This window comes from Danio rerio, chromosome 24, assembly GCF_052040795.2.
Source record: "Danio rerio strain M-AB ecotype USA chromosome 24, GRCz13ab, whole genome shotgun sequence".
NCBI lineage: Eukaryota > Metazoa > Chordata > Actinopteri > Cypriniformes > Danionidae > Danio > Danio rerio.
Window position 1 is genome coordinate 26,026,061 of NC_141044.1, and position 27,228 is coordinate 26,053,288.

The 27,228-nt window shown below is 34.8% G+C and overlaps 1 protein-coding gene across 1 annotated transcript in view; it reads right to left on the reverse strand.

Annotated features, from left to right (window-relative positions):
* Window positions 1-2,457: 2,457 nt before the first annotated feature.
* The window catches only part of LOC147838050 (uncharacterized), a 116,310-nt gene continuing 91,539 nt past the window's right edge, over window positions 2,458-27,228 (reverse strand). Inside the window, exon 8 of the mRNA XM_087309545.1 lies at window positions 2,458-2,931. Within this exon, the coding sequence (XP_087165671.1) occupies window positions 2,800-2,931 (132 nt within the window). The 3' untranslated portion in view covers window positions 2,458-2,799. The remainder of the gene's footprint in view (window positions 2,932-27,228) is intronic.

Here is a 27,228-nt window from a genome sequence, read left to right on the forward strand (position 1 = left end):
TACTAGGTTATCTACTTTGGCTATTGTCTCCACCAGAGAAAAGGAGAAAGGATTCATCCCTTTGTCTGTGTTTAACAAGACAGATAAGGTAGGCCTGAACTCGCCTGGCATGGGCTTCTGGAAATTAGAGCATGGATGTGTAAAAAGAGGTAGTTCTTTATTGCGAAGACGAAAAAAGGCATGCTGACCTCCTTACAATGTCCTTCTACATCCAGAAAAGAAACTGCGGCTGACTTGTTTGGGCAGGAAGGGCGGTTGAAGTCCTTTGTGGTGGTCCTGAGAAGTGTGATATTGCGTGCTACTTTATTTATCCTGTCCTTTCGGCCTGACACAGCTTCTACTTTTCCAGGACAGATCTCATTAAAGGATACGCAAAGGTCTTTTCGCCGGCCTGCAGGTGAACGATGTGAAATATTGGAAGGCAGACAGAATCATGTGAGACGACAACAACAGAACAAATGTGATTTAATCCAAGCCTTCTTTGTTTTTGGGGGAGGACACAAAAGAAGTGAAATTACAGGAAGCTGTGAGAAAATTTGTCTTGTATGACCATCATAGATCAATATGTCTGGAGCAGAGATGTCTAAAACCTACAGTCGGATTTACATCATAACCACTCATTTTAAATGTAGAAAAATACTTCAAAAAGAGAGTAAGAGTGATATTTCCACGCTGATTGCAGTAATAAAAGATCTCAAACTTGAATTTAGACCTGGGGTCCATTCTTCACCTCGCTTAAATGATCTAAGATGATTTGACAGATCCTGTATCTTTTAATTTTGTCAACTGATCTCTGGCTAATTTGGTTCTTCAAACAAGTTTATGAATCAGATTAAAATGTCTGGATGAACTGATCTGAGATCACTGCGTGTGTTTTAAAGGACAGATCTATTGATCCTCGAAATCATGATCAGCAATGCAACGATTGGCTGACAGCACCACAGCGTAATGACATTATCTGATTATTATTCAATTATCCATGTGAGCAGAATTACATTAAATAAAACGGTTTGTTAAATATGATACGCAATAACTTGTGGGCTGCAGGCTTTACACTTTCATGTGTCAAGAGTATTTAGCCATTTATTTAGTTTTACATTTAGAGTGGATTTTTTTTATTATATATTTTTTATAATTTACTATTTTCCCAAGTCTATATAGTTTAAGAAAAGTCTATACTAGTGTAAGAAAATATCATCATTCAGTGCATACTTTCAGTATTTCAGTATCTTTCCTTGAAAAGACACAATGCAATAATGTTTACATGAAATAAGCCTGCTACTGAGCAGGTTTGAGCCACCAGAAATCTTGGATGAGTTTTGACGAGCAAAACAATCCTGGATCGTGTCAAATTGTCAATAACCAAATCCAGCTAATTGAGTAATGCACATACGAACAATATTGTTTAGTATAAAGATTACAAAATAATAATTATAATATATATATATATATATATATATATATATATATATATATATATATATATATATATATATATATATATATATATATATATATATATATAATTTTGGTATGAATCCAAGTTAGGACTTTGTCGCAAACCTAACACAACTAATGAGCAATTTAAGGCAGCATTGACTGTTTCATTGAAAACACAACAGGGTCTTCATGTTTCAACTGACTTCCTAGCTTTAATTTTGGACTTTGTTAGTATCTTTATTTTAAATAAGTATAAATAGTAATTAAAGCTAAAATTTGAAATGTATTGGGTGCATCTTTATTGTGCAATACACTATTTAGTAAAAGGGGGGTGATGTCTTATTTGACACAAATAAGAATAGGCATAACAGTTACTTAGAAAGATGGCTACATTATTATTTCATTTTAAGAAAACTGTTATTAAATATGATGCAGCACGGTGGCACAGTGATTAGCACTGTAGCCTAACAGCAAGAAGGTCTCTAGTTTGAGTCCCGGCTGGGCCAGTTGGCATTTCTGTGTAGAGTTTGCATGTTCTCCCCATGTTCCTCTGTGTTTCCTCCAGGTGCTCCTGTTTCCTCCACAGTCCAAAGACGTGCTGTAACGTGCAGTTAAGGTGAATTGGATGGATTTAGGATGGACTAAGTTGGCCAATGTGTTTGTGAATGTGAGAGTACTGGGATGTGGCTGGAATGACATCTGCTGTGTAAAACATATGCTGGAATAGTTGGCGGTTCATTCCGCTGTGGCAACCCCTAATAAATAAAGGACTAAGCTGAAGAAAAAGAAATAATGATGTTATCTGTTATGCTTTAAAGGAATGGGCAGGAACTTAATGGCTTATTGCAGTTTTCTGATAGAAGGAGACTCCATGCAAAATCATGGCTATGATAGCTTTGAACAGGAGGTACATTGTGATCCATTAAACAAATAAACTAAAAAAATTGTGGGTTGATGGCTTTGATGAAAGCTTTGATTAAAACACTTTAGTTTTCCCCCCCATATTACATATGATCTGCCATCGAGTATTTAATTGAAAGGTTATTGAATGTTATCATTGTTTCATGTTCCACTGCCACTACTATATCTACATTTCCAATGCAACTTCACCTTGATGCCCGTATTGATGCACAGTAAAAAGACACTGCTTGATTCTGCTTTTTTTCCATACACAATCCTTCCTATAGTACCAATAGCATCGTATGACTCTACCAAAGCCAGCCTTCGACGGGCCCAGCTGCAGTTTGAAGTCCTCTCTCTCTTGGACAAGCCTAGGAGAGAAGCACCTCTGCGCAATCCCATAATCCACTGTCCACGCTCTGTCAAATGCAAACCTGCCTGCGCCTCCCCAGCAGTGAATTATTCATCTGTGCCACGGGGTGAGGAGTCAAATAAGCCCATTTTGTCAGCAGTGGGCAGTGGAGTTGATGAGAGCTGAAGCAGGGGCTGCTGGGGAAGGGGTGACCATCTCTGCCTGAGCTGTCGCTTCTGCTACCTCAACCAACAGAGAGAGAGAGAGAGAGAGAGAGAGAGAGAGAGGAATGTAATGAGAGCAGGTCTCATGCATTATTCAGCAGTAGGACGACTCACAAAGAAATATAGAAACACTGGGCAGATTTTTGACAAGGCAGGGTTGCAATCATGCACACCGCACTCCCAGAGGAAATGTGATAACTCTGGTCAGGAGCAGAAGAGAGAGAGAGACAGAAAGAAGCAAATGTGGGCATGTGAATACTGGCCTCCATGAGGAAAAAAAAAATGAAGGCTTTTCAAATGAAGTGGAATTTACCTAAGCGTCATGCAAAGCTTAGTGGCATCAGACTCGCTGTTTACACCTGTTAATGTTGCTTAGCAGGCATTTACTTTGAAGTATCCTGTAGTGGGAGAAATCCTGCGTTCAGAGTGTTTTTAACAGGTATAAAAACATAATATGTCAGGCGGGATGTGTATTACCTGCCAAATTTACATATGTTAAGTGCAGCAAATGTAGGGTGATACATCTGCCTACAGTAAAGCGGATTAAAGGCTGAAGTGTTTGGCACCATAAACGCTTGCCTAAATGTAATTTGCTGAAAACTTAATGCGTTCATTGTAAAGGTTGACTGTCAGGGAGAGGAAAAGAAAACTGACACATTAAAAAAAAAAATGTTGGAGGAAACCAGGAATCAAGTGAAAGGAATGAGATAATAAGCACAAGTCTGGCTGTTTTATAAATAGAACAAAGCAGGTGAAGTTTAGACACTTTAAATGATTACCGGCGTAATCACATCGGGAGTTCTGTTGCTCTCCTTTTGCAAAAACGATATCCATTTCACAAAGTATTTAAATGATTAACCACAGACATCAACGGGGATCATAAAAATCCCATTGAATTATACAGTACATTTACATTGACAATTTAAAACATTTATCAGACCCTACAAACTAGTGCAGGATCTACTTCAAGACGGTAACTTGAGAAGCTACTTATAATTTCAAGCAGTTCAACTGCAGTCAGCCATTAGCAAGGCTACATGCTGTTAATGAAGTATGTTTAAAAAAAATATTTTATATGCTATAAATACACTGAATAATGAGAATCTCAGGGGTGTTTAATGTGTCTACTCCAAACCACATCCAGAAAATTAAAAGCCTACTGAGCGGCACAAGAAAGTTTTGGGCTTCAGGTGTTTGTTTGTACAAAAAAGTCAGAATATTGCCAATTTGTACGTTACAGGTGTTTCTAATAAAGTGGCCGGTGAGTGTAAATACACTGTATTACACATGCCAGGCACATAAACACTTTATAAAAAAACACAACATGTACACTTTGTGAAAAAACTGTGTCACATGTCTGTGGAAATATAGGTACAGTATATGTAGTTTGCAGTTGTTGCATACACATACTGAACACATAAAAAACATCAACATGACATCACGGTTTTTACAAAATAAAGTTTTTTTTTTTTTTTTTTTAACATAAATGCAATAATGATAGCTTTTTTTAAACATGCACTTTTAAATTGCTTTCAAAATGGTGCTTTTTTACCTTTAAAATACATAAAATGTTTCCCAATTTGAACTGAAAACTTGAGTTGAAACACAGAAACGAATCAAATGCTTGTCAGTATATGATATTTGTGTAAAGGGTGTAAAAAATGTCAAAATATGACCCAAAAAAAGCCTTTTTTGTCTAGAAAATTGCACATTTTCCACTGAAAAATACAAATAAGTTGAAGCATCACTACTGCTAGTTGCCATCTCCATAACCCTTTAAAAAAGAGGTGTAAGAAGTGTACTAGATTGCTTGGGTTTATGAGTCTTGTTCTGATTGGCTTAGACTTTTCACACAAGAGGTTTCATAGCACAAGAGGGGAGCAACATGCTTTGACAAAAATGAGAACACTTGAAATTCATAGTCCCTGTGATATCCTCTCATGACTATGAATGCGATTTAAGCACAGTCGTAATGAAAATGTCAGCATTTTGCTCGCCTTTTCACCCTCCACAACTGACAAATAATACAAACATATCACCTGTTTCTCTAATGCAAAAAATCCCAACTCGATGCATCAAAGTGTCATTAGGATTTTCATATTGCTTGAATTATTTTAAGAACAGAACCGTTCAGCCTGTACAAGGCTGTAGCCTCACATACTGACAAAGCCAATGCTCACAAACCTTAACCAAAATATAAAAGATGAAAAAAGTTTTTTCATTCTTTACACTTCTGTCTTGCTATCAATCCTCACTTCTGGATTGCACTGACTGAATGGAATTCTCTCTCTCTCTCTCTCTCTCTCAGGCAGTGATATATGGCTGTAGGCAAAGGCTGAGATGAAGTGGAGAAAAGTAAATACTAATGCAATTATTCCAGCCAAAGTGTCTTATTGATATATAGGCTGCTCTAATCCTCTTTATATCAGTGCTTTCTATATTACAGAAACAGCGTGAATGTAGTAATAAACATAGGGGAGCACTCTTAAATATCTCTGCTGCTTCATTTATTTGCTATTATAGTGAAGAAACTCAGTGAGCAAGTTACATTTAATTATGTTTTAAATTTATACTTCAGCCCACCAATAAAATGCAACTGCTTGGGCCAAAAAACACAATAGTTCAATACACACACATTTGTTTTAAAATCTTTTTCTTCTGATGTTTGCAAAAGAGGTACTTTGGTTGTAGTTAGACTAATGGTAATTTCACAATAATATTCAGTGGGTGACACTTCAAAATGACCATTACTGCTATGTATGGTGCCCCCATAATACTAAGGGAATAAGAACATATTTTTAGGTGTAATAGCAGTTTGCAACTGTGCTGCCAAAGGGCACAAAGAGATATTAAAGCAATGTAGAATGCAGTATGTAGTTAAAATGAATTTAAGCAAATTCCTAAATCGTACCATATTTTTTCAAAAGATTCAAAGCAATATATAGTGTAAAGCAGGTGCAGCCTTTGTACAGTACTATATTGTCATACTTTAACAACATTAAAACTTAACATAATTATACACTTCAAAACTCAGCTGCCTAGTTTCAAAACTTCAGGGTTGTTTTTGTAGATCTAAAGCAGACTTTTGAAAATGATTTGTCTGCGCTTGATTATTTTGAATTATTGCTATTCTCATCTAAGTTGATTGAAATATTTCATTTACTATTAAATATTCTATATTGTCAAATCCAAAGAAAGTAGCCTGCAGTGAAACAAAATAGACAGACTTTTAAAATGGTTACATTGCGCTTGCTGAGTTACTAACCAAGCCTTTTTCCGTTATAAAAATATGTATTCGTTCAGAATAAGAGACATTTAATTAATTTATTAAACAGGTCTTGTCTTGTCCAGTGTTATTTTAACAAATGCCTTTACAATCTGTTTTTTTATTATTATTTTTTTATATATTTTGAGATTTTTTCATGTTCTAAATAAAACTTTATTTAAAAATCAAACAATATGTTTAACTCAACGCAGTTTAATAGGGCACTATAAATGCTTAATAACTTAATTGTTATATTTGCTTAACATTTGCAGCCTATGGGCTATGCTTCTCACCATGTATTGTACACATTGCAGACATTACCAAAACAATTTATTTTATTTTAATATATTTTAATATTTTAATTGAACACATACAGTACTGTCCTATCTAGTATTGTGAAAAGGCAAAGCTGAAAATTGCGTGTTGATATTTTAGCGAACGAAGTCTATGGTTAAAGTGCCACCCAGCAGTCAAATGCTGTAGGCACATTTACGTCCACGGTACCGAGCGTGTGCGGCAGGGAGAACATATTGAATTGTTAACATGTGTATATTTATTTGTTTGATAAACTTCAGTCACCATATCAGAATTTGAAAATTGACCACTAAATTAAATGTGGCAATCTTTTTGTCAGGATATCTTGAAGCATCCATGGTTGTTCACTTTAATGCTTTAATTAAGATAAAACAAATGAATTATTTTTACCTTATTTATGGATTGTTTACATATCACCATGACACGCTTTTTCAAATAGAAAAAGTCAAAATGTGATTGATATTGTGCAATCTGAATGTAGTAGCATTACACATGACCATTTCATGATCATTTCATGACCACTCAACAGCTTTTTAATGGCCATTGTAGATTACACCCATAGAAAAGTGTGAAAAACAAATCTATGGCTTCCCACTCAAGTGGACATCTTCCTCCAAAAGGTTTATAAGAGTAACTGAATGCATGTAAACTTTAGTACAGGTATACAACTCCAAGCAAGCATTTGTGTGTGTGTGTGTGTGTGTGCGTGTGTGTGTGTGTGTGTGTGTGTGTGTGTGAGAGAGAGAGAGAGAGAGAGAGAGAGAGAGAGTGAGTGTGTCTGTGTAAAATAAATCTAATAGATGCCTAAATATAGACAAGTTGGCTAAAACAAGGCAAAATTTTGTCTGTCAGTAAAAATCTAAGCAACCCAGGCTCATTGCGGATACGTACCCAGTTCTACATTTCTAGGGACAGCAAAATATGTAACCGAAGGTACGTCCATTCACTAGAGTGCGAAATGTACACTTCAGCCGAACAGCCAAGCTTGCTGTTCACTGACCAGCTGATCCACCCACCGCCTTCCCTAAACCCAACCAATAATGTTTTCAAAGGCAATCTACAAAAAGAAAAGCAGTCACAGCAGAGTGATTTTAACACGTTTTCAGCCTGTTGTTTATCTTTTTTTTTCTGCCTCCCAAGACTGACAACGTATGTGGCGAACTACTGGGCAAACTGGTACCAGTAAAAAAGCCGTCCACAAGAAGGTAAGTGGTCAGCATAGAGCAACAAGGAACAGAAGCCATCTGTGACGTCATATCACCCCTGTAGCGTTCATTTTGAAGATGATATGCAGCCAGACATACCTCTGGCTACATGATTTGTGCTCTTAAGAAATGTAGACAGGGGTACATATCCATAATAAGCCTGGTTTCAACTAATAAATGTCTAAAAATATCCCAAAGACTAGGCATCAAATACATGGGACGTCTGGCTAATCTGTGTATTTGAGGCCTTGATTTGGTCAAACCATCTATGTTTAGATGTCTGTTAGACATAAAACTGTGGAACAGTAGAGTAGATTTTAAGAGTAGATGAGGTACAAATGTGTCCCTTTAAATGTACAGCTACAATGACAAGATGTAGTTTTCATAAAGTAAAACGTTGTATAGTCCATTTCTGATGCACAAAGAAAAAAAGAAACCTCATGAGGGGAAAAAAAAAATAGGTTTCAGGTATACTCATAGATATCCATTCTGAAGCAGCTAATGTGAAGCAGATTTCAGCTGGGTTTCATTATAAAAGACACAAATTTAGTCTTAAGAGGGCTTACGTCTCATGGAGTCACAGATGCACTAAAAACAACAAAAAGCAGAGCAGCGCATAGTTTTAATAGTCATTTCATAATTAACAATCATAACATCGAACATTAGATGCTTTTAGAGACCGTCTTCAGGTCAAGCTCTTTTGTTTTCTTTAAGAACACGGCTATGAAGCGAATTAAATTAGATTGAATAAATGATGAACTGAAAGTAGGTCAAGAGCTCTTCAGTAAACAAAACTGTAAGTGAGTTATGAAGTAGACGACCGGTCTTGTAAAACCCTTCATTCTCTAGTTTTTATATCTATAGGTCCATCTTTCCAAATATGTTTTTTTAAAAGGCCTCTGAGTAAATCAGATAACACTGATGTTACATGTGTGTGTTTGTGTAAGGAAAAAAAAAGATGGATTTGTGGTTAAAAGATATTTCACCCAAAAACTAAAATTTGCTGCTTGCTGAATTTTTTTTTGCTTATCCTTAGGTCATATAGGTGAATATTTTTTTATGGCTGAAACTGTGGTCCTTGGTGATTCATAACATGCAAGTCAACAGCTACCAGCAGTTTAAGATTAAACAATAATGGATATAAAGACAAAATTATTACCTGTAACTACCAATGACATGCTTCAGTTATATCAAGTAAAATAATCATAAAATTAGCATTATTTACAACATTCATCCACAGTACTTTGAGACATCCTGGAAAGCAAGCTCCATGTTGCATTAAGACATTTATTAAATGTTGGGAATTTGCATTATGAATGTAATCTCTTAGGGAACCGAAGTGCATGGCATAACTTGAACTACAAATAAATACATGGTGTAGCATGGCAAAACAAGAGACTCACTGACAGAGGATACACAATATGCATTCATCAAAGCTATACCAGGAACAATATGTTTCCTTTCACCTATTTTATGCACATTTTAAATTTGCGCATAAAAATGGGCATAAAAATCGACTGGACAAATCAGCAGGGTGAGCACATTGTAAAACATTTGAAATGTTGTTTTGGTTATTCTAAAATGCTGTAACCATTTCAGTATTAGTGTTTTATTATATTTATTTGCCTTCAAAGGCCACCATGTGTTCATTGCATGTCAGCATTTGTCTTCGAAGGCACAAGTCATTTATTAAATAAAGCAAAGATTCACGCAGCTTTTCCTACTACATAAAATTCCATTTTTACTTTAGATATTTGATCCCAATTAATCAGGAAATGATGATTTTGTTCTCTTTGACCCATTGGGTAGAAATGCTGCTTTATTCACACGTCTTGTATGCGATATTCCAGTTTTGAGCATACATTTAATTTGCATCTTTGGATGGAAACATAGCTAACGAAACAAGAGGGTGTATATATATATATATATATATATATATATATATATATATATATATATATATATATATATATATATATATATATATATATCAAATACAGGAATCACATGACCTGACACATGAGGAGGTAAACCAAAGAAACACAGAATACAAGATACTAGACAAAATTAACCAATAAAAACATGACACAAAGTAGTACATTGCGGGAAGCAGGAAGACAAGACCAAATTCCAAAAAAAAAAAAAAAAAAATAGTATCTAAAAACTAGTACTATTTTGATAAACAATAAAGCACACTCCAAAATTATATTATATTATTTTAAAAATACTTATAATGAGATCACAATTATTTTTTTATAGAGTATATGATTAAATATTCTAAATTACTTATGTAAAATACAATCCCTTGTTTTCAAAAACAAAATAATTCAAACTTGGCAGGTTTCAGCCATTTAATGTCATGTTTGTTGTATGTAATGCAGAGTTTTTCAACATTTTATGAAATGGTAAACCCTCATGATTTAAAAAAAATTCTGTATCTCAATTATTTTTATTACGTCTATATATATATATATATATATATATATATATATATATATATATATATATATATATATGTGTGTGTGTGTGTGTGTGTGTGTGAGTTTTTGACAAAAAGTACAATACATTTCAGGTATTCACTGACAAATGTATTTTCGTGTTTATTTTATTTTTTATTTTTAACCATACATTAATTTGAGACAGACACAAATGAACTTAATAAAAATTATTTTGAAAAGAAATATTATGTCAATAATTGAACACCATGCTGGTTTTCTAATAGTGATCACATTATTAGTCATTGTTGAAGTGATTTATTTTGAATAAATAATCATTTTGATTTTTCATTATTGTACATTGCCATGATTAAGTTGTTTTTTTGTTAACACACAGCAACACCTCGCAACTCAGTCACAAAAATTTGTAATATGATGTTAATTCCACTTAATTTTATAATAACAAAGATTGGAATGTATATAAAATAATCAAATCTGTATGAGAAACAAGTTTGCTAAAAAGTAATCTAAATGTAATCAAAAAGTAATCTAATGAAGCTCACAGTCAATCAACTGGAATATTTGACTGTTGGTTAAAGGTAATTATGCTGTAAATAATGTTCAGTTTCTTGGACAAGCAGATTGTTTATAGTTTTATACCTCAGTGTATAATCAAAACACACAAGCCAATTTTGTTTTCCCTAAATGTGTTTTTCTTACTGTTAATGTGGGATTGACTTGCATACATTCATTTCAGCTAAATACATCTTTAATGTTCAACAGAAAAAAAGACATACCTGGATATTTTAAATTACTAGACAGTAAGTAAATTACAATCCGATTAAGTACTTGATGCATTTAAAGAGATATCATCCGTGTATGTGCTGAAAAATCTCTACATTTAAGCCAAAAAAAAAAAAGTTTGGTGATCCACAAAACTTCTCTGCTCTGATTTTCTCATTCTTTCTGTTTTCTGAGTGAAGGGAATGTAATCCTAATGAAATGACCCTTTAAAGTGAGCACATGCCCTCACCTGATAAGTTATTCCTGACTCGCTTTTAAGCTGCTGTCAAACAATTTCTCTTGAAACTGTGCTTTGTTTTTTTTTTTTTTGGAGGAGGGGCTTTGAGTGAATCCCACCGGAGGAGGAACGAGTGTGCTGACACTGTACTGGGAAACATCATGCCGCTGACAGAGCTTTAATTGAAATGACAGATTATTTTAATGTGTAGGAAAGTCATTAAAACTCTGCACAGCATAGCAGCATCCATTATCCTGGCTGAAAATAGCTCAGCTTCTCAAACAGCTCGGTAAATATGTTAAAGCTGTAAAATAAGACTGGATCAGGCTGCTTTGTCAGTCACTCCTGCGTATCTGGGTAAATCAGCACAGAAGGAAGATGCTGAGAAATGCCCACATCAAGAAGTCCAAGCGAAAAAGGAGCAGTTGATTAAAATGATGGTGACGAGTTTCAGCGATAATAAACTTGAAAATATGGTGCTTTTAAATGACCAGTTGGGTTTGAGAGGCCAAATTTGGAATAATTATGTAAAGACAATAATAATCTATCTATCTATCTATCTATCTATCTATCTATCTATCTATCTATCTATCTATCTATCTATCTATCTATCTATCTATCTATCTATCTATCTATCATCTATCTATCTATCTATCTATCTATCTATCTATCTATCCATCCATCCATCCATCCATCCATCCATCCATCCATCCATCCATCCATCCATCCATCTAAACAATTTCTACGAAACAAACCACAGTAAAAACCACGGAATAACTTGCATAATTAAACTAATAACCTAATAACTGAATTAAACTAATAGCTAATAATTTAACAAAAAATTAATAATAAAAATATTATGTACTGTCACCATGGCAAAGACAAAATAAATTAATAACTATAAATAAATTACTAACAATATTTAATGTTAAATATTTGTTGAAAAAAATCTATAAATATAATTAATAGTAAAATTATGAGTTTATAATTAGCATAGGCTAATAAGGCGAACATCATCTACATAGTCTGATGAATCAGTCTGTTGTTATTGGTTGGCTGTGTGCAGTACTAGACAGAAAAAAATGCCCACCACGATTTATCAACATTGTTGAAGTAGCCAGAGTACAGAGCATATCTGTGAGCCCTTAACCATAACCCCAAGTAATAACAATGACATACATTCAGTATTAATCGGCAGAGTGGCAAAAGTTGAACTATTTAGAAAATTGACCACGCTATACCGATGTAAGAACAGCTGATGATGGCCATAGCAATGACAAACGTCAGCAGAAATGCAATAGGTAAAGGAAGTGACATGCAATGCATTTTCCAATTGATATGTGAATAGCAACATAAATAGTTAATCTTTTGAGTTCTTATAACTAATTTTTATCTAGTTACTGCAGCTATTTCATATAGTTACTACAACTTAAATTTTCTAGAAGATTGTGTATAGTGCTGAACTTATTGTCTATTATTTGTTCTTGGTGACTAATGCATTAACTAACACATTACTATGCAGTATTTGCATATTAACATTAAAGATTTAGTATTGCTAAATAAATGTCTTGTTTATTGTTAGGTCAAATCCATTATCCATTCATTAGTGAATGTCTAACTTTAACTAATTAAGCTATTAATGTATTGTATAGAGATGCCCTGGAATAGAAGTTAACATTAACAAAGAACATGTAATGTTGAACAAATTCATTTTTTTATTGTTAATTCATGCTAACTAATGTGGAGGGCCTAGATTTTGCTTTTGATATTGGTGGGGACCTAATTTACCCAAAGTGAAAGGAATGGCCAAAACAAAGATAGTTTGATAAAGACTTCCATTTACTGAGTTTATTTGTGCATAATCAGTTAGTGCCACATATGAAAACTTTTTTTTTTTTTTAAATATATAGTCATTCATGCTCACATATAGGGGAGGTATATGACACAATAGCTTTTTTTATCTTTATTGCTGTTTTTAAAAACTAAATTATGAGTAATTGCACAGCCATGGTTACTATTATGCTGGACTTGTGGTGAACTTGACTTCAAGTGACACTTTTCTTAGAAATGCACCCGAGCCTGACTGGAAAATTTTCTCTAAGTTTTGCCGCTGTGAAAATCCAAACGTCCGTAGCAGCCTTTCACTTGACAGCAGGGGAAGGCACAGCCAATCACAATGTCGATATACTGTATGTTAGGGGGAGGTAGGACTCAAATAGAGAATGTGATTAAACCCTTTGTGTGTATATGAGTTAATGTGAGTTAACAGAGAATCATTTTATTTTGGAGGTGGTTAAATTATTGGTGAGGACATTTCAGTAATCAGTGGATATTAGTTGGGGCCACGACTCCTCCGTCCATGCTAATTCTAAGCCTTTGACTAATGCACTAACATTTACTAATGCAAACTTATTGTAAAGTCTTACCAAAAATATGTATGTGTACAAAAAATTACACAAGATGACAACATAGGCTCATTCTGAAAACATAGCCCTATATACATTTCTGGAGGTCTTGAATTATCTAGCCAGAAGCATATATGACTGCATTTTATCTTTAAAACGAATGCTACAGGGTGATATGACCCTGTTCCTTTTCACACTTACCAACTGACCTCTTACCTCTGTATTGATGGCTTTCCCACTGTTACCTGTTTGTCCAGTAGTTCACATAACGTTGGTGGACTTGTGATGCAGAGAGGAGCTGACCACAACGATGGGGTTCGAGTGTGGCGAAGAAAAGTTCCAAGAGTCAGTAAGGCAAAAACAGAGCCCAAAAAATAAAATAAACAAGTAAATAAAGTAAATAACAGGGTGAGAATGTGGTAGAATATGAAAATGTGGTAAAAATCAGACAAGGGCTTTTGTTTTTCTGGATTGCTTTTTAAAACGGTCGGTTGGGTTTAGGGAAAGGGATAATCAGGTCAATTGCTGCTTTTGAAAACAATATTGGTTGGGAAGAGGGTGTGCCAGTCGGTTGGTCAGTCAGTCAGTCAGTCGACAGTGGCTTCTGGTAAATTTATGCAACAACAGCAGGTGCGAATGGTACTCCTGAGGGAAATTTGAGATATCTAAAAGCATACACAACGGACTCTGGTGGATTCGCGAGAACAAAAACAGCAAAAAAAACGTACCTCCTGGCACGTATTTGTTGCTCTCCAGAAATGTATATAGCTGTACATTTTCAGAATGAGAAAGGGTTCCAAGATGATGTCCAAATAATGCATCTAGAAATTTCTAAAAATGTGAGCTGACAATTGATTTTCTTTAATACGACACTAATTATAGCACACATGAGTAAATCAACATTTTTTAAGAGCAATCGGATGCTGCTAGACAAGCAGCAACATAAAGCAGTTTGTGTTTCCAACCTAAGGACAAATGAACAGTAGATTAGAATTCAGCAGAAGCCCTAAACGCCAAGGCTCATTTAAATGATCTACTGGGAAACATTAAGCGTGATGACTGCACTAACAATTGATCTAAACGAGCGCGGAAATGCATTTGATTTATTTGAGTTGTTACCTGTTACCGGGGCTGGGGCTCTAATTTTTGTTTAGTTGTTCCACAGGCTTCATACTGAGAGGTATGTACTTCTCAGGCATGTTGATTTGTCTTTTATTACCAGGCCCAGGCACGTTACGTCGCATGAAAAAAGGCGACACGCTCAGAAAATGACCCACAAAAACCAACATCTCACCAACCTTCCTTCCACCCTAGACATCTAGGGCTGATTTTTGATGGCCGAATTGCTTTCCCGACAGCATCTCAATCTCTCTCTTAATTTAGGATTCCTTAAACAATCCGGCGGTGCAGGTCGGTGAATTATAGACATGCGGCGGCTGCGGCTGCATTTTGATCAACTGATAGGAAATTCCATTTTCTACTGCGCAGTGTCTCTAAGCTCTCAACGCGGCTGCTTAAGACTATAAGCACCAGTGAGGGACTCACAATTTGGAGCTTATTTTCCTCGACTCCTATTGTCATTCAGCAGAGGTAAATATTTAAAGAGGGTATTGAGCCGAGCACGGCGTACTCTGGGACATGGCAGCAATGTATATGGAGGAGAGCCTTTTATTAAGAGCAATGGCAGTCATATTAAAGTAAAGAATGTCTGACATGGGCAGGAAATTGCCAGTATATGACACAATTCCTCAATATACGGCAGTCAGCTGTACTGTAATTTTCCAGGACAGATGACAGAGGCAGAAAAATCCATCTAAAACAGCTGATTATAGTCTGCCAGCACATTCGGCTTGATAATTATGCTGAGGATTCTGTCAGGGCTTGGGATATTTTCATTCTGATTTCCGAATTTGTGAATGTTTGACGGGGAACTCGTGTTGTATAATCAAGAGAACGTGTGCTATTTAAGGCAGCCGTTTTCACCTTTAAGAGCTTTTGCTATTCAACCTCCATTGGTAGGTCTATTTACCTGTCCGCAACATGTAATCAAACAGGAGCTGACATTAGCGACGGCCTTAATGTAGGTTAAAAGCTGATCTGGCTACCGAGCCACATGTTAGTCTTTACTTCAAATGGTGGTCGATGCACTCGCCTTGTTTATATAGTGTTCTCAAAGCGACGGTCCAATAAAAACAAACTGTATCCTGTAAGCACACCCAGGTTTTAGTGCTATTGGCATTATTCTTATCTTCGTCCAATCATTTCTGCTATAAACTAGCATATATATATTTCTATTCATCCCTTCCTCTGCAGTTTTCTTTCTTTCGGCTTTGACAGCAGCTATTTTACATGTTTTAAAATCTACTTTATTTAAATAGTTTATTTTTCAATGATTTCCAATGGCACACAACTGGCATTGAATATCTAGAATAAGTTGAAACAATCTCAGTGTCACAATTTGTAAGTATTTACGCAAGTAGTGGCTATTTTGTATGAGTTTGTGCAATCTTATTTTTGATTTCTATATTATTTGATTCATTGATATCTGCTTGTTCTTGTTATATTTGCGGTTAAAATGAGTAAACCAATTGTAACTCGGAACCGTTACACCTTAAATATTATAATTATGATAAAAAAAAATTAAACAAAATGGCTTAAATTTTTAAGTACAGTCAACTAATCACTTTAAAAGAAGTGGCTTTACTCACTTTAAAGTAGTTTTTCCTTTTTACAGTGAAAATAAAAAAAACTATCTTGAAAAAGGTACATTACTGTAAAAAAATAGTTGATTTTAATCAACTTGAGTGATAAAAGTAAAAGTTCTTCCTAAGAAATGTCTATTTAATTACCAAAACTTGTCATACTTTGATATCCACACTGATAATTCATGATAATTCACGTGGACATGTGAAAATACATTTATACATCGAAAACCTTTCAGATCAGTTTGCAATATCAGTGAATCATTTACTGTAAACTCACTCTGAACAAATCATTTGAATCAGTGAATCATTTTAGAGGTGTTCAGATGGACCCTTAGAAGACATAGGGCTTAGAAATTCCAAATGGAATGTTTCTATGAAAGAATTACATTACGTTAATCAGTGAAATAGTCACTGGGGGCTCGTTCTAAGTGGATCACTTGAATCAGTAAGTCATCTAACAGTAATCATCTCACTATGAACAGATTATCCAAATCAGTGAGTTTTTGACTAATTCACAAACTAATTGCTCAGTGAAAGTAGTGAAGTGAACAGTTTAACTGATAAATTTCAAACAATTTCTTCCTCTTCAAAATATTTTTATTCAGCTTCATTCAGAAAATAAATGAAGTAAAAAGTACAATATTTAGTTTTATAATGTAGCAAAATAAAAGTAAAAGTCTCCTAAAATAAAATACACTGTTTAAGTACAGATACTTATAACATGGCCTTAAGTGCAGTATTGGAGTAAAATACTTAGTCAAACTACAGAGAAGATTGTTTCATTACATTAAAAAGTCTATGGTTAAAAGTAAACACTGAAAGTTCTTGAAGAGACAGCTGGAGTATTTGATCTTACTGTAAGTCTGAAAAATGTGTTACCATAAAGCAGAATGTGTTTGATAAAAGCGACCAAAGAAATGCCTCAGTTTACTGCAAAAGACTTGCAAGATGGCCAGATGAAAGGACTTTCCACCTTGCTGAACAGCATGAAGAACATTAAAGGCTGAATTGAATATGCTATAATTCATTTGGAAAGACCTGTGCAGTTCTAAAAGAATCTGATGTGATCTGATGTGATGTGATCTGTAAGTGGTGTGACCAAAATGAGGCTTGATATATGAAAGTATGTTTTGCTACTGCATGGAGTGGAAACTTGACTATATGAAGGACATCATGGATTCTTTGAAGTATCAGGCCATTTTGGGAAAGATGGTTTGATGCTTGTGAGGCATATACTTGATGATTATTAGACTTTAGCTGGACAATTATCTCCCCAAAATATGTACAAATCCACTAAAGCCTGGTTTAGAGATTGGTCATTTTTGTATATCTGAGTGGCCTGTTTACTGTCTTTATTTAAAGCTATATTTAAAAAAAATTGTGGGATTTTTAGGAAAGCACTGGCAACGTGAACACCAAAGTTTATCAGTATTCTGACATTTTTTTCCAAGTTAGAAATGTACCAGGAGTGCAGTAGAGAGAGGTGAAAGATGATTGTGAGTACATTTAATTGAGGTCAAACAGAATAAAATATTCTCTATACAAAAGCAATAGTTTGGGAGCATAGATTAAAGTTGCACACAAATAATTAGAGTGATATTGTGTGAATACCATGGTTAGACATTTTTAACAAAATGTCTTAAAGGACAAGGATGTTGAACGATTTTAATTGCAACTGAATGTTTAAAAGGTGTTTTCTTTTTAGAACAATGTTTTTTGTTTGTTTGTTTGTTTTAATCATGTTTTTTTATATCTATATTATTTAACCAATTCACCAAATCCACATGAACTAAGACTCATTAGTTGTTAGAAATACGGGTTAACCAAGGCTGGTTGGTTGGTTGGTTGGTTGGCTGGTTGGATGGTTGATTGATTGATTGATTGATTGATTGATTGATTGATTGATTGATTGATTGATTGATTGATTGATTGATTGATTGATTGATTGATTGATTGATTGATTGATTGATTGACTAACTGACTGACTGACTGACTGACTGGTTGGCTGGTCGGTTGGTCAGGCAGTTGGTTGGATAGTTGGTCGGTTGGTTGGCTGGTTAGGTGGTTGGTTGGTTGGGTTGATTGGTTGGTTGGTTGGTTTTTTGGTTGGTTGGTCGGTCAGTTGGATTGTCAGTTGATTGGTTGGATGGTTGACTGAATGATTAAATCTTCAGACAAACAAAACCTTTCCGATTTACTTATAAAGAACTAACTAAAATCCCATGATAATGATAATGATACAATTAAAAAAAAACTTGTTAATAACAAAAGTCACATGTTTTTATATTTATTTTGTTTGTAATGAACACTGTTTGTAATGTCACTGGTTTGAGCCTCGGCTGGGTCAGTTGGCATTTCTTTGTAGAGTTTGCGTGTTTTCCCCGTGTTCACGTGAGTTTCCTCCAGGTGCTCCGGTTTCCTCCTACCAGTCCAAAGATGTGGTATAGGTGAATTGGGTAAGCTTAATTGTCTGTAGTGTATGTATGTGACCTAGTGTGTATGCAGCTGCATTAAATATATGCTTGATAAGTTGGCAGTTCATTTTGCTGTGGTGACCCCAGATTAATAAAGGGACTAAGCTGAAAATAAAATAAACGAATAAATGAATAAAAAGTCATGTTTACTTCTAAAAGGTTAAAATGTTTACAGTTTTGTCCACATTTTTTTTTTATCTAGAGTGATTTTTGGTCAATTAAATTGTACTGTTTTTTTCAGGTCGAACCATGTTGAAAGCATTGTTTCAAGCACTGTACCTAAAAACTTTCCAGGCTCTTTTTATTCCCAAAGGATTTTTGCCATTATGTGGTTCATCTAATACACACAATCCTCTTTAATTAAATGTAATTTAAAATGTTTCCACATTAAGAATTCATTTCAGTGGAGTCATATTCTGATAAAGAATGCATAATTGAAATATTACAGTTTTTAAAATACAAATTAATGGCCCGCGTGTTCACCAGACTCCCAGTGTCTTCTTACACCATTTGAGATAAAAAAAAAAGTAGCAGGAAATAATGTATTTAATTAATATTCAAGCTGAGATAAACACATCCATGAGCCCTGAGAGCTGTAATGATCATTTCAGTTCATCGTCTGAAGCAAAATGGGATATAATTACAAACACTCAAGATCCACTCTCATTCCCATAATGCAACGCACTTAACACACTTTTGTCACAGTTTCAGACGATGACTGCTCAACTTATCTTAATGTAAATGATTGCAAATGATTTACATCTGTAGAACACTAAATGCACCAACATACTTTTTTGTTTCATGAATAAACAATGTGGATTTGAACAGTGAACTATTACAGTGAATAGCTGTAATATGTCAGAGAGAGGTTGAGGCTGTGATTGAGAAGGATTTTAATGGTGACTATTATCCGTCTGAGCGTGCAATAATATGAGAGCTGTCATACCTTTTATCAAGATACTCTAGTGAACAAACAACGTTTCTCATATTTAATCTATTTACAGTAATAATCTTTTTATCAGGGTGTTTAATGTTTACCATTACTTATGACCAAATAAATCTGGAGGGTAATAAAGAAAATGAAATGCATTTAATCCGAGATATGGAATGTGTTTATTTAAATGCAAAACTAGATAAATAAGTAAATAACAGTAGCTGTCCGTAGACACTGAGTTCATGCTGAGCTCTTTGTGTTTGAGGTTTTCTTTGTGTTTTTATGCCAATAGAGGGCAGCAGATGAGAGAGAGTGATGACAGACAATGACAGCCAGAGAATCGTGTGTTCCTCACGTTTGAGTTTTGACTGTTACTGTAAGATAATACATCCCAACATGCAAATCCCCCTGCGTTAGGTGGCAATAAAAATGTCAGATTAGGATATTTTGTAGCATATTAAAGATTCACCCACACATCAGTATACCTGTGCTGGTGTTCATCTGATGCTGAGATATTAACAGCGTACACATCATGTTTGAAAGGAATTAGCTGGTGTGAGTAAATTATGTGCATGTTAATTAATGCAAATTACCATAATTAATCAAACAAGCCTCCAAATGAAGATAATTCAGATTAAACAAACAAAAAAACATATTTGATTAAGGCAAAACAAAATGGAAATATTAAAAACCATGATGAGTTTATTAGTTAATTGATTAAATATGCTGTTAGTTGATCTTAAGAAAATGTATAACAGATTAATGAATTGATAAATGCATACATGTGTTCTATATAATATATATGTAATATATGAAATTATAATTAAAATATTCTATATTATTACATATACATAATATTTACTATATATATATATATATATATATATATATATATATATATATATATAAAGATAGATAGATAGATAGATAGATAGATAGATAGATAGATAGATAGATAGATAGATAGATAGATAGATAGATAGATAGATATTGTTTAATTTAAGATTTATTTTAAACGAATAGACTATTATACACACAAATAAGTACACGCATACATAATTGTTATATGAAATATATAGGATTTTAGTTAGAATATATATATATATATATATATATATATATATATATATATATATATATATATATATATATATATATATTCTAACTAAAATCCTATATATTTCAATTCAATTCAATTCAGCTTTATTTGTATAGCGATTTTACAATGTAGATTGTGTCAAAGCAGCTTCAAATGCTTCATAAATGGTCATTTCATATAACAAATATGTATGCGTGTACTTATTTGTGTGTATTATAGTCTATTCGTTTAAAATAAATCTTAAATTAAACAATATCTATCTATCTATCTATCTATCTATTTATCTATCTATCTATCTATCTATCTATCTATCTATCTATCTATCTATCTATCTATCTATCTATCTATCTATCTATCTGATATCACATTAGAAGCAATAGATTTCAGCACAAGCGTACTGTATAATAAACCTCCACAGTAAAAACGAACAGCAGACCCTCTTAGTGAACAGAAAACTCAGAGGGTGTAACATTATCAAACACAATTCAGCTCTCTTTGATCAAATTCCAAAATGGACGCCTCTTCCCCTGCACCCCGAACACGCTGTGACGGAGGCCATTTGTTAAAATGAAGTGAAACGTCCAAATCGAGATAATGACACAAGACAGACGGGCAGCGAGGAAGCCGTCGGAGGACATTACAGATTCAACCCCCACCCACTGATGTGCACTTCCTAGAAAAATGATAAAAACAAACAGGAAATTACTTGGTGTGAGTATTTTGACTGAAGAACGCACTCGTGTACGCAGGTGCTGTCTGTACAATCACAAAGTGACGCTTGCACTCCATTTTCGAGAGCCAAACTAACCAGTTGTCACTCCGGTCTGAATTCCGGCCATCCGTCAGAAATCCCAAAGTATAGCTGCAAGTCTTTTTCCACCCCACTTACATAATTTACATAATTTCATGCATATTTTATACCAATGCATTACATCTTTTAGTACTGGTCACATTTCATTTGAGGCCTTTGTAATAATGTGGAATTTGTTTTAATGAATTATTCCGTTGCTACACAACCAGAGAGGCATTTCAGCGAGTCTGTGTTAACCAAATGCTACATCTAAGAATTAAAAAAGTGAGCATGCACATGATGTTCTTTATTAAAAATTCAATATTACACTCATGTGTTGCCATTATCGTAATTACTATTTCATAAAGTGCCGTAATTAAGTCTTACTGGCAGACGGACTGTGAGGATATGCTTTACCCTCTGCCCTGCCAGCTCTACCTGCCCTACTTTAGGTGCTGAAAGCTGACCTGCACTGTCGCACACACACACATGCACCATGAACAAAAGCACCACCCTGCTTATATTAGAGCAGCTTGCACTAATCCCCAATGGAAAATGATTCCTACCGAGCCAATTAAAATTAGCAGAAACACTGGGTGCATCCTCTAGAAATCTGACAGTTGCACCGGGTTTGGAAAGAAAAAAAAAAGAAGGTGAAGAAAAAAGGAAAGCAAAATACTAGAAAATGATGTTAAAAGTCATATAGAAGCCTGAGGCTAACAAACTTTTCATTGTCCCCCTCCCTTCTTTTAGCACATCACATCTCTTCTCCAAGACTTGGCCCACCTTAATAGCTAACAATATTTTCTGGCATGCTTGTGTTAGGATTCAGCAATGAGAAATTGAAGATATTTTAAGATTATTTTAATCAAAATGGCTTAAAATTAATGAACGCAGTCATTTGCTATCAGTTTTTCACTTCTGACCAATAGGTGGCGCTGATACTAATTGGTCAGTGTGATGTAACAAAGACGCACATTACATTTGAGGTCAATATGTCAAAACTAAGTAGAGATACAAATGCAGCTTGGCGTCATACTATCAGATTAGTTGATGAACTAAACAATAAACGTATCAATCAACTCCAAAATCCTCAAATTTTCTTTGCCACATAGCCAAACAATGATCAAATTTGATAAAAATCTGATTAATGGTCTAAGAGGGGTTTAAAATAAGAAACACTAAGGCTGCATCTGAAATCGCCTATTACTCATTTTGCTATTATCATGTGACTTACCCCCATGAGTTGTGTTGCTTCACTCCCATTCATTAATTTTCTCACGGTGCATCATAGACACGATGCACACTTCAGAATTTTGCCGAAAGTACTGTAGTAAGTCATCCGGGTACTTCTCGCATGCTGTTTTTTAAATTCTATGACTTCGGCTATACTACTTGCATACTGAATTTAGCGTACTATATAGTATAGATGTATGCGATTTTAGACACAGCCTAAGACTATCAAAAAGGCAGACTAATTATGGCATAATTAGTATCAATGTTTTTGGCATGATCTAAACAAATTATTAAGAACAGGACACGTCCATCAAAAACTATTTGCATTTCAAAAAATGTCATTATTATTACTATTTTTTTTCCCCCACAAGTTAGCTCTAACCTTTTTAGAGCCTTATCGTGCCAAAGATACATGCCACCCCATCATAAGACGTTAATATCAGGTTAGATTTAGGTCGCCAGAGTCTAAGTACAACAATATTTTGACATCCAATAACGACATGAAATGATGTTGATATGTTTGTTGATTTTAGGTTGTGTTAGAAAGTGATTAAAATCCAACTTCAACAACTTAAACCAATGTCATATTGACTTAAAATGCTGACATTTATTCATCAGGTATGTCAACCAAAATTCAACATCTGACCATATTGGTAATGTTTACACAACATCAATCTGTAACATTATTAGACATTGATATTTTGGTTTAGATTCCCAAAATGCAATGTCTGTCCTACGTTGGAAACTTGTTAAAAGAAAGCACATGCATTTCACATCTCCTGACCACTAGGTGAAACTGTACTTAAACTGTGTATGTAAAATCAGGTAATTGTTGTCAAGATGGAATAAGATGGAAATAACATTTTGAGGCACTGGAAATATGAATGTATAATTTGGTAAATTCTTCATCAAATTAGTTTGTGCATTATTTAAGAATGATCTGATTAATCAGCTTGAATCCCGTAACATTCTTATTGGCATGGTCTAAAGATGATATGGCTTGATTTTCATGATAATTAGGTGTAGGAGGATTTCAAAAATCAAAATGGGCTATTTATTAAAAATTTATTTTACCCTTATGGAAGATTATTTGGCTTTTACTTTGATATTTTATTTTCATTGCGCTCTCTTACTTACTCCCAGGGCCATTTATTTCAAAGTTAATTTTAGCTGCGCCATGTTGGTGTTTCGTAGCATCTCATTTTTACGAGGTGGGTCATTAACTCAATGCTCAACCCCGAACATGGAGGACCAGGACATACAGACAATTTAGCTTACTCAATTCACCTATAGTGCAGGTCTTTAGACTGTGTGGGAAACAGGAGGACCCAGAGGAAACACACGCAAACATGAGGAGAACATGCAAACTCCACACAGAAATGCCACCTGACCCAGCTGGGGCTCAAACCAGCAACCTTCTTGCTGTGAGGAGACATTACTACCCACTGTGCCGCCCTCATTATGCTATCTATGTATATTAATTCACTTTTGTAAAATTTATTTAATGCCAACACCAAAGTGACATATCTCGTCTTCCACCTATCTACAGTATTGTATATATTTCTGTAAATGTAAATTCTGGAAATTTTTTTGTGCAGTTGAAACAAGCAGGTTGCATTTTTATAAGATTTAGCCAACATGTCTTGAGTAAAATGTTTGTGTGTTTTATTTTATAAACTGCTGGTCTTCAAAATTATTTATTTGTAAACAATGACAATATTGTAAATGTTCTCGAATATTTAATTCATACTGATCTATGGCAATTTTCTGCAAATAATCATTCTAAACAATAATATTCTTATTTGACATTTTGAAGACACATTACCGATAGTTTATAAAGCAAAACACACAAAAAACTCTAAAGCATACAAAGAATACATGACAAATCCAGCCAAAGAGAAAGAAAGAAATGGTTTCTTCCAGATCTGCATATTCTGTACAAAACACCGTCAAATGACATGACACATGACATGACAGCTCAAGGCAAAAAAAACTTTTTTATTGCCATTTCTTCTCCTCCAGGACTTTGCCCATCTCAATAGCAAATGACTTTCCTGGCATGCTTGCATTTGTGCGTGTGAAAGATGATGGGGGTAGGGGGTGAGCAAAGAGGGGGACAATTGCAGCGTCTGTGGTCAGGCGCCCTGCCAGCACAAACCGCTATTCCCCCATTCGACTGGCGGCACAAGTGCACCTTATTCAGAACCTACATATATATCCCCGGCTATTACGACCTGGAACCCCGCCAAGCCAAACTTCTCAAGCATGCCAGAATCTAATGCCCTTTTTGATATGTGGCGGAAAAACCACCAAGGGCTTCTGCGGGGTCCACTAAATTCTTATCATTCGCTTTTCTTCGCACCCTGCCTTGCCTACATTCATATGGAGATGTCTATACGGCTGCTATCATGAACCTTAAACATGCAGGAAGCATACATTATCAAAAAAAAAAAAAAAAAAATGCCCGGAAATGGAGGGAGAAGATGGAGAAGTAGGTTGGCTTGATGAAATGGAAATGGACGAGGGACCCGATTGGCCCTTTAGATAACTTCAGATGGAGTTCTCAGTTAGGTCCTGTCATCCCTCTTGCTCTGTCTTGTTTTGATGGAGCTGTCTAAATGAACTCATTTATTTTTTTCACCTGAATGCTCCAGTCGCCACTACGAAGGGAAGGCTTGTAGTGAAGAGGGGGGGTCACAGTCAATTTGACTGCAGACTGCTCTAATAGCCTATATAGATGAACTTAAGGTGGGAAAATCTGTTTGATATTCGGTTAGACCGAGCGCGGAGGGCCTGAGTGTTAGCTATCATCTCCTGTGAGCGTCTGATAGAGAGATCGTGGAGATGAGATGGTTATCGGACTGTTTTCTCGCCTAGGAAGCAAGGGAGAGCAAGATGCTACTAGATATGGCTTTATATGGCCATGCAACCAAACTGTGTATTAATTCACTGAAATACTTTATTTGCTTGAAGTACTTCCATGCATAATAAGGTCAGAAATAAGCAATGCCAATGTACATCCTGCTTACCTCTCATATTAAAAATGTTTTTTGCCAATTACAAGTGGATGGCGGTAAATACAAGAGTAAATAGCATCTAAAGGTTCTGACGTTGACATCCGCCACTTCCACAGATAGTTAAAAAAGCATAGATCGGATTGCTGTTGTAATGTTAATGCTTATGTGGTCGAATGTGTTCTAACAGTCACAATAGCCTAGCTAATAAATAATAGACCAGGTTAAATTTTGTCACTTAGTTTTCCACAAAATAAAGAGCTTTTGTCTGTCAAAGATGTATGTCGAAGATGAAATTATTACAAAAAACTACCATATAGTGCTGCCCAATTAATTCATTTTAAACCGAAATCGCAATTTGAAAAGGTGTGATTTTCAACTGTAAAAGCTGCAATGATTTAGATTATTACTATAGTGAGGGAGGCTAGCGCGAGAAATTAAAATGATCCAACTTTTGTGCTAAAAACCAGACAACTGTTACAGCAGAACCCACCAGCACCTATTTCACTGCCACTGAGAAAATTAAACCTTCAAACTCACACAATAACCAATCTCGGGCGTTTAAGAACTCGCTCGACAACACTCAAAAAGCAAGCGGGATAATATTGACATCTAACTATTTGCTAGTTTTGTTTGATACATTCACATTTTAATAAAAAAAAAAACATTTTAAAGTCAATATTGTTAGCCCCGTTTAGCTATATATTTTTCAATAGTTTACAGAACAAACCATTATTATACAATAACATGACTAATCCCCTAAACTGCCTAGTAAACCTAATTATCCTAGTTAAGCCTTTAAATGTCACTTTAAGTTGTATAGAAGTGTCTTTAAAAAATCTAGTAAAATATTATTTACTGTCATCTTGGCAAAGTGTAAATAAATCAGTTATTAAAATAAGTTATGTTAAGTTTAGAAATGTGTTGAAACAATCTTCTCTAGGTTAAAAAATTTTGGAAAAAAATAAAACTGGGGGTAATAATTCAGGGGGGCTAATAATTCTGACTTCAACTGTATCTGACTGCTTGTAAATAAAAAATTAAATTGTATTACAAATAATATATAAATATACTTATACATTATACATTTTAATACAATAATTCTTGTTGTGTGAAATAAAACCTAGGGTTTCCTCCCACGGTTCAAAAACAAGCACTCTAAACAATTAATCCAAATACTTTAGCTAAACTCTGAGTACACCTTTCAGCATCCATATCTTACACTTAGCTACAACAAGCAAGAGGGGGAGTCATCGAAATCTACCTGAGCTCAAACTCCCCTCTCGCCTTGCAACGGGAGGGAGCCCAGGGCTCGAAGATCTTATAAGCTCAGGGCTCTCTCCAGGGACAGCACGCCAAACTAGCTTTATTATCAATCATCAGCTAAGTGTGAACTCTTGAAAGAAAATTATAT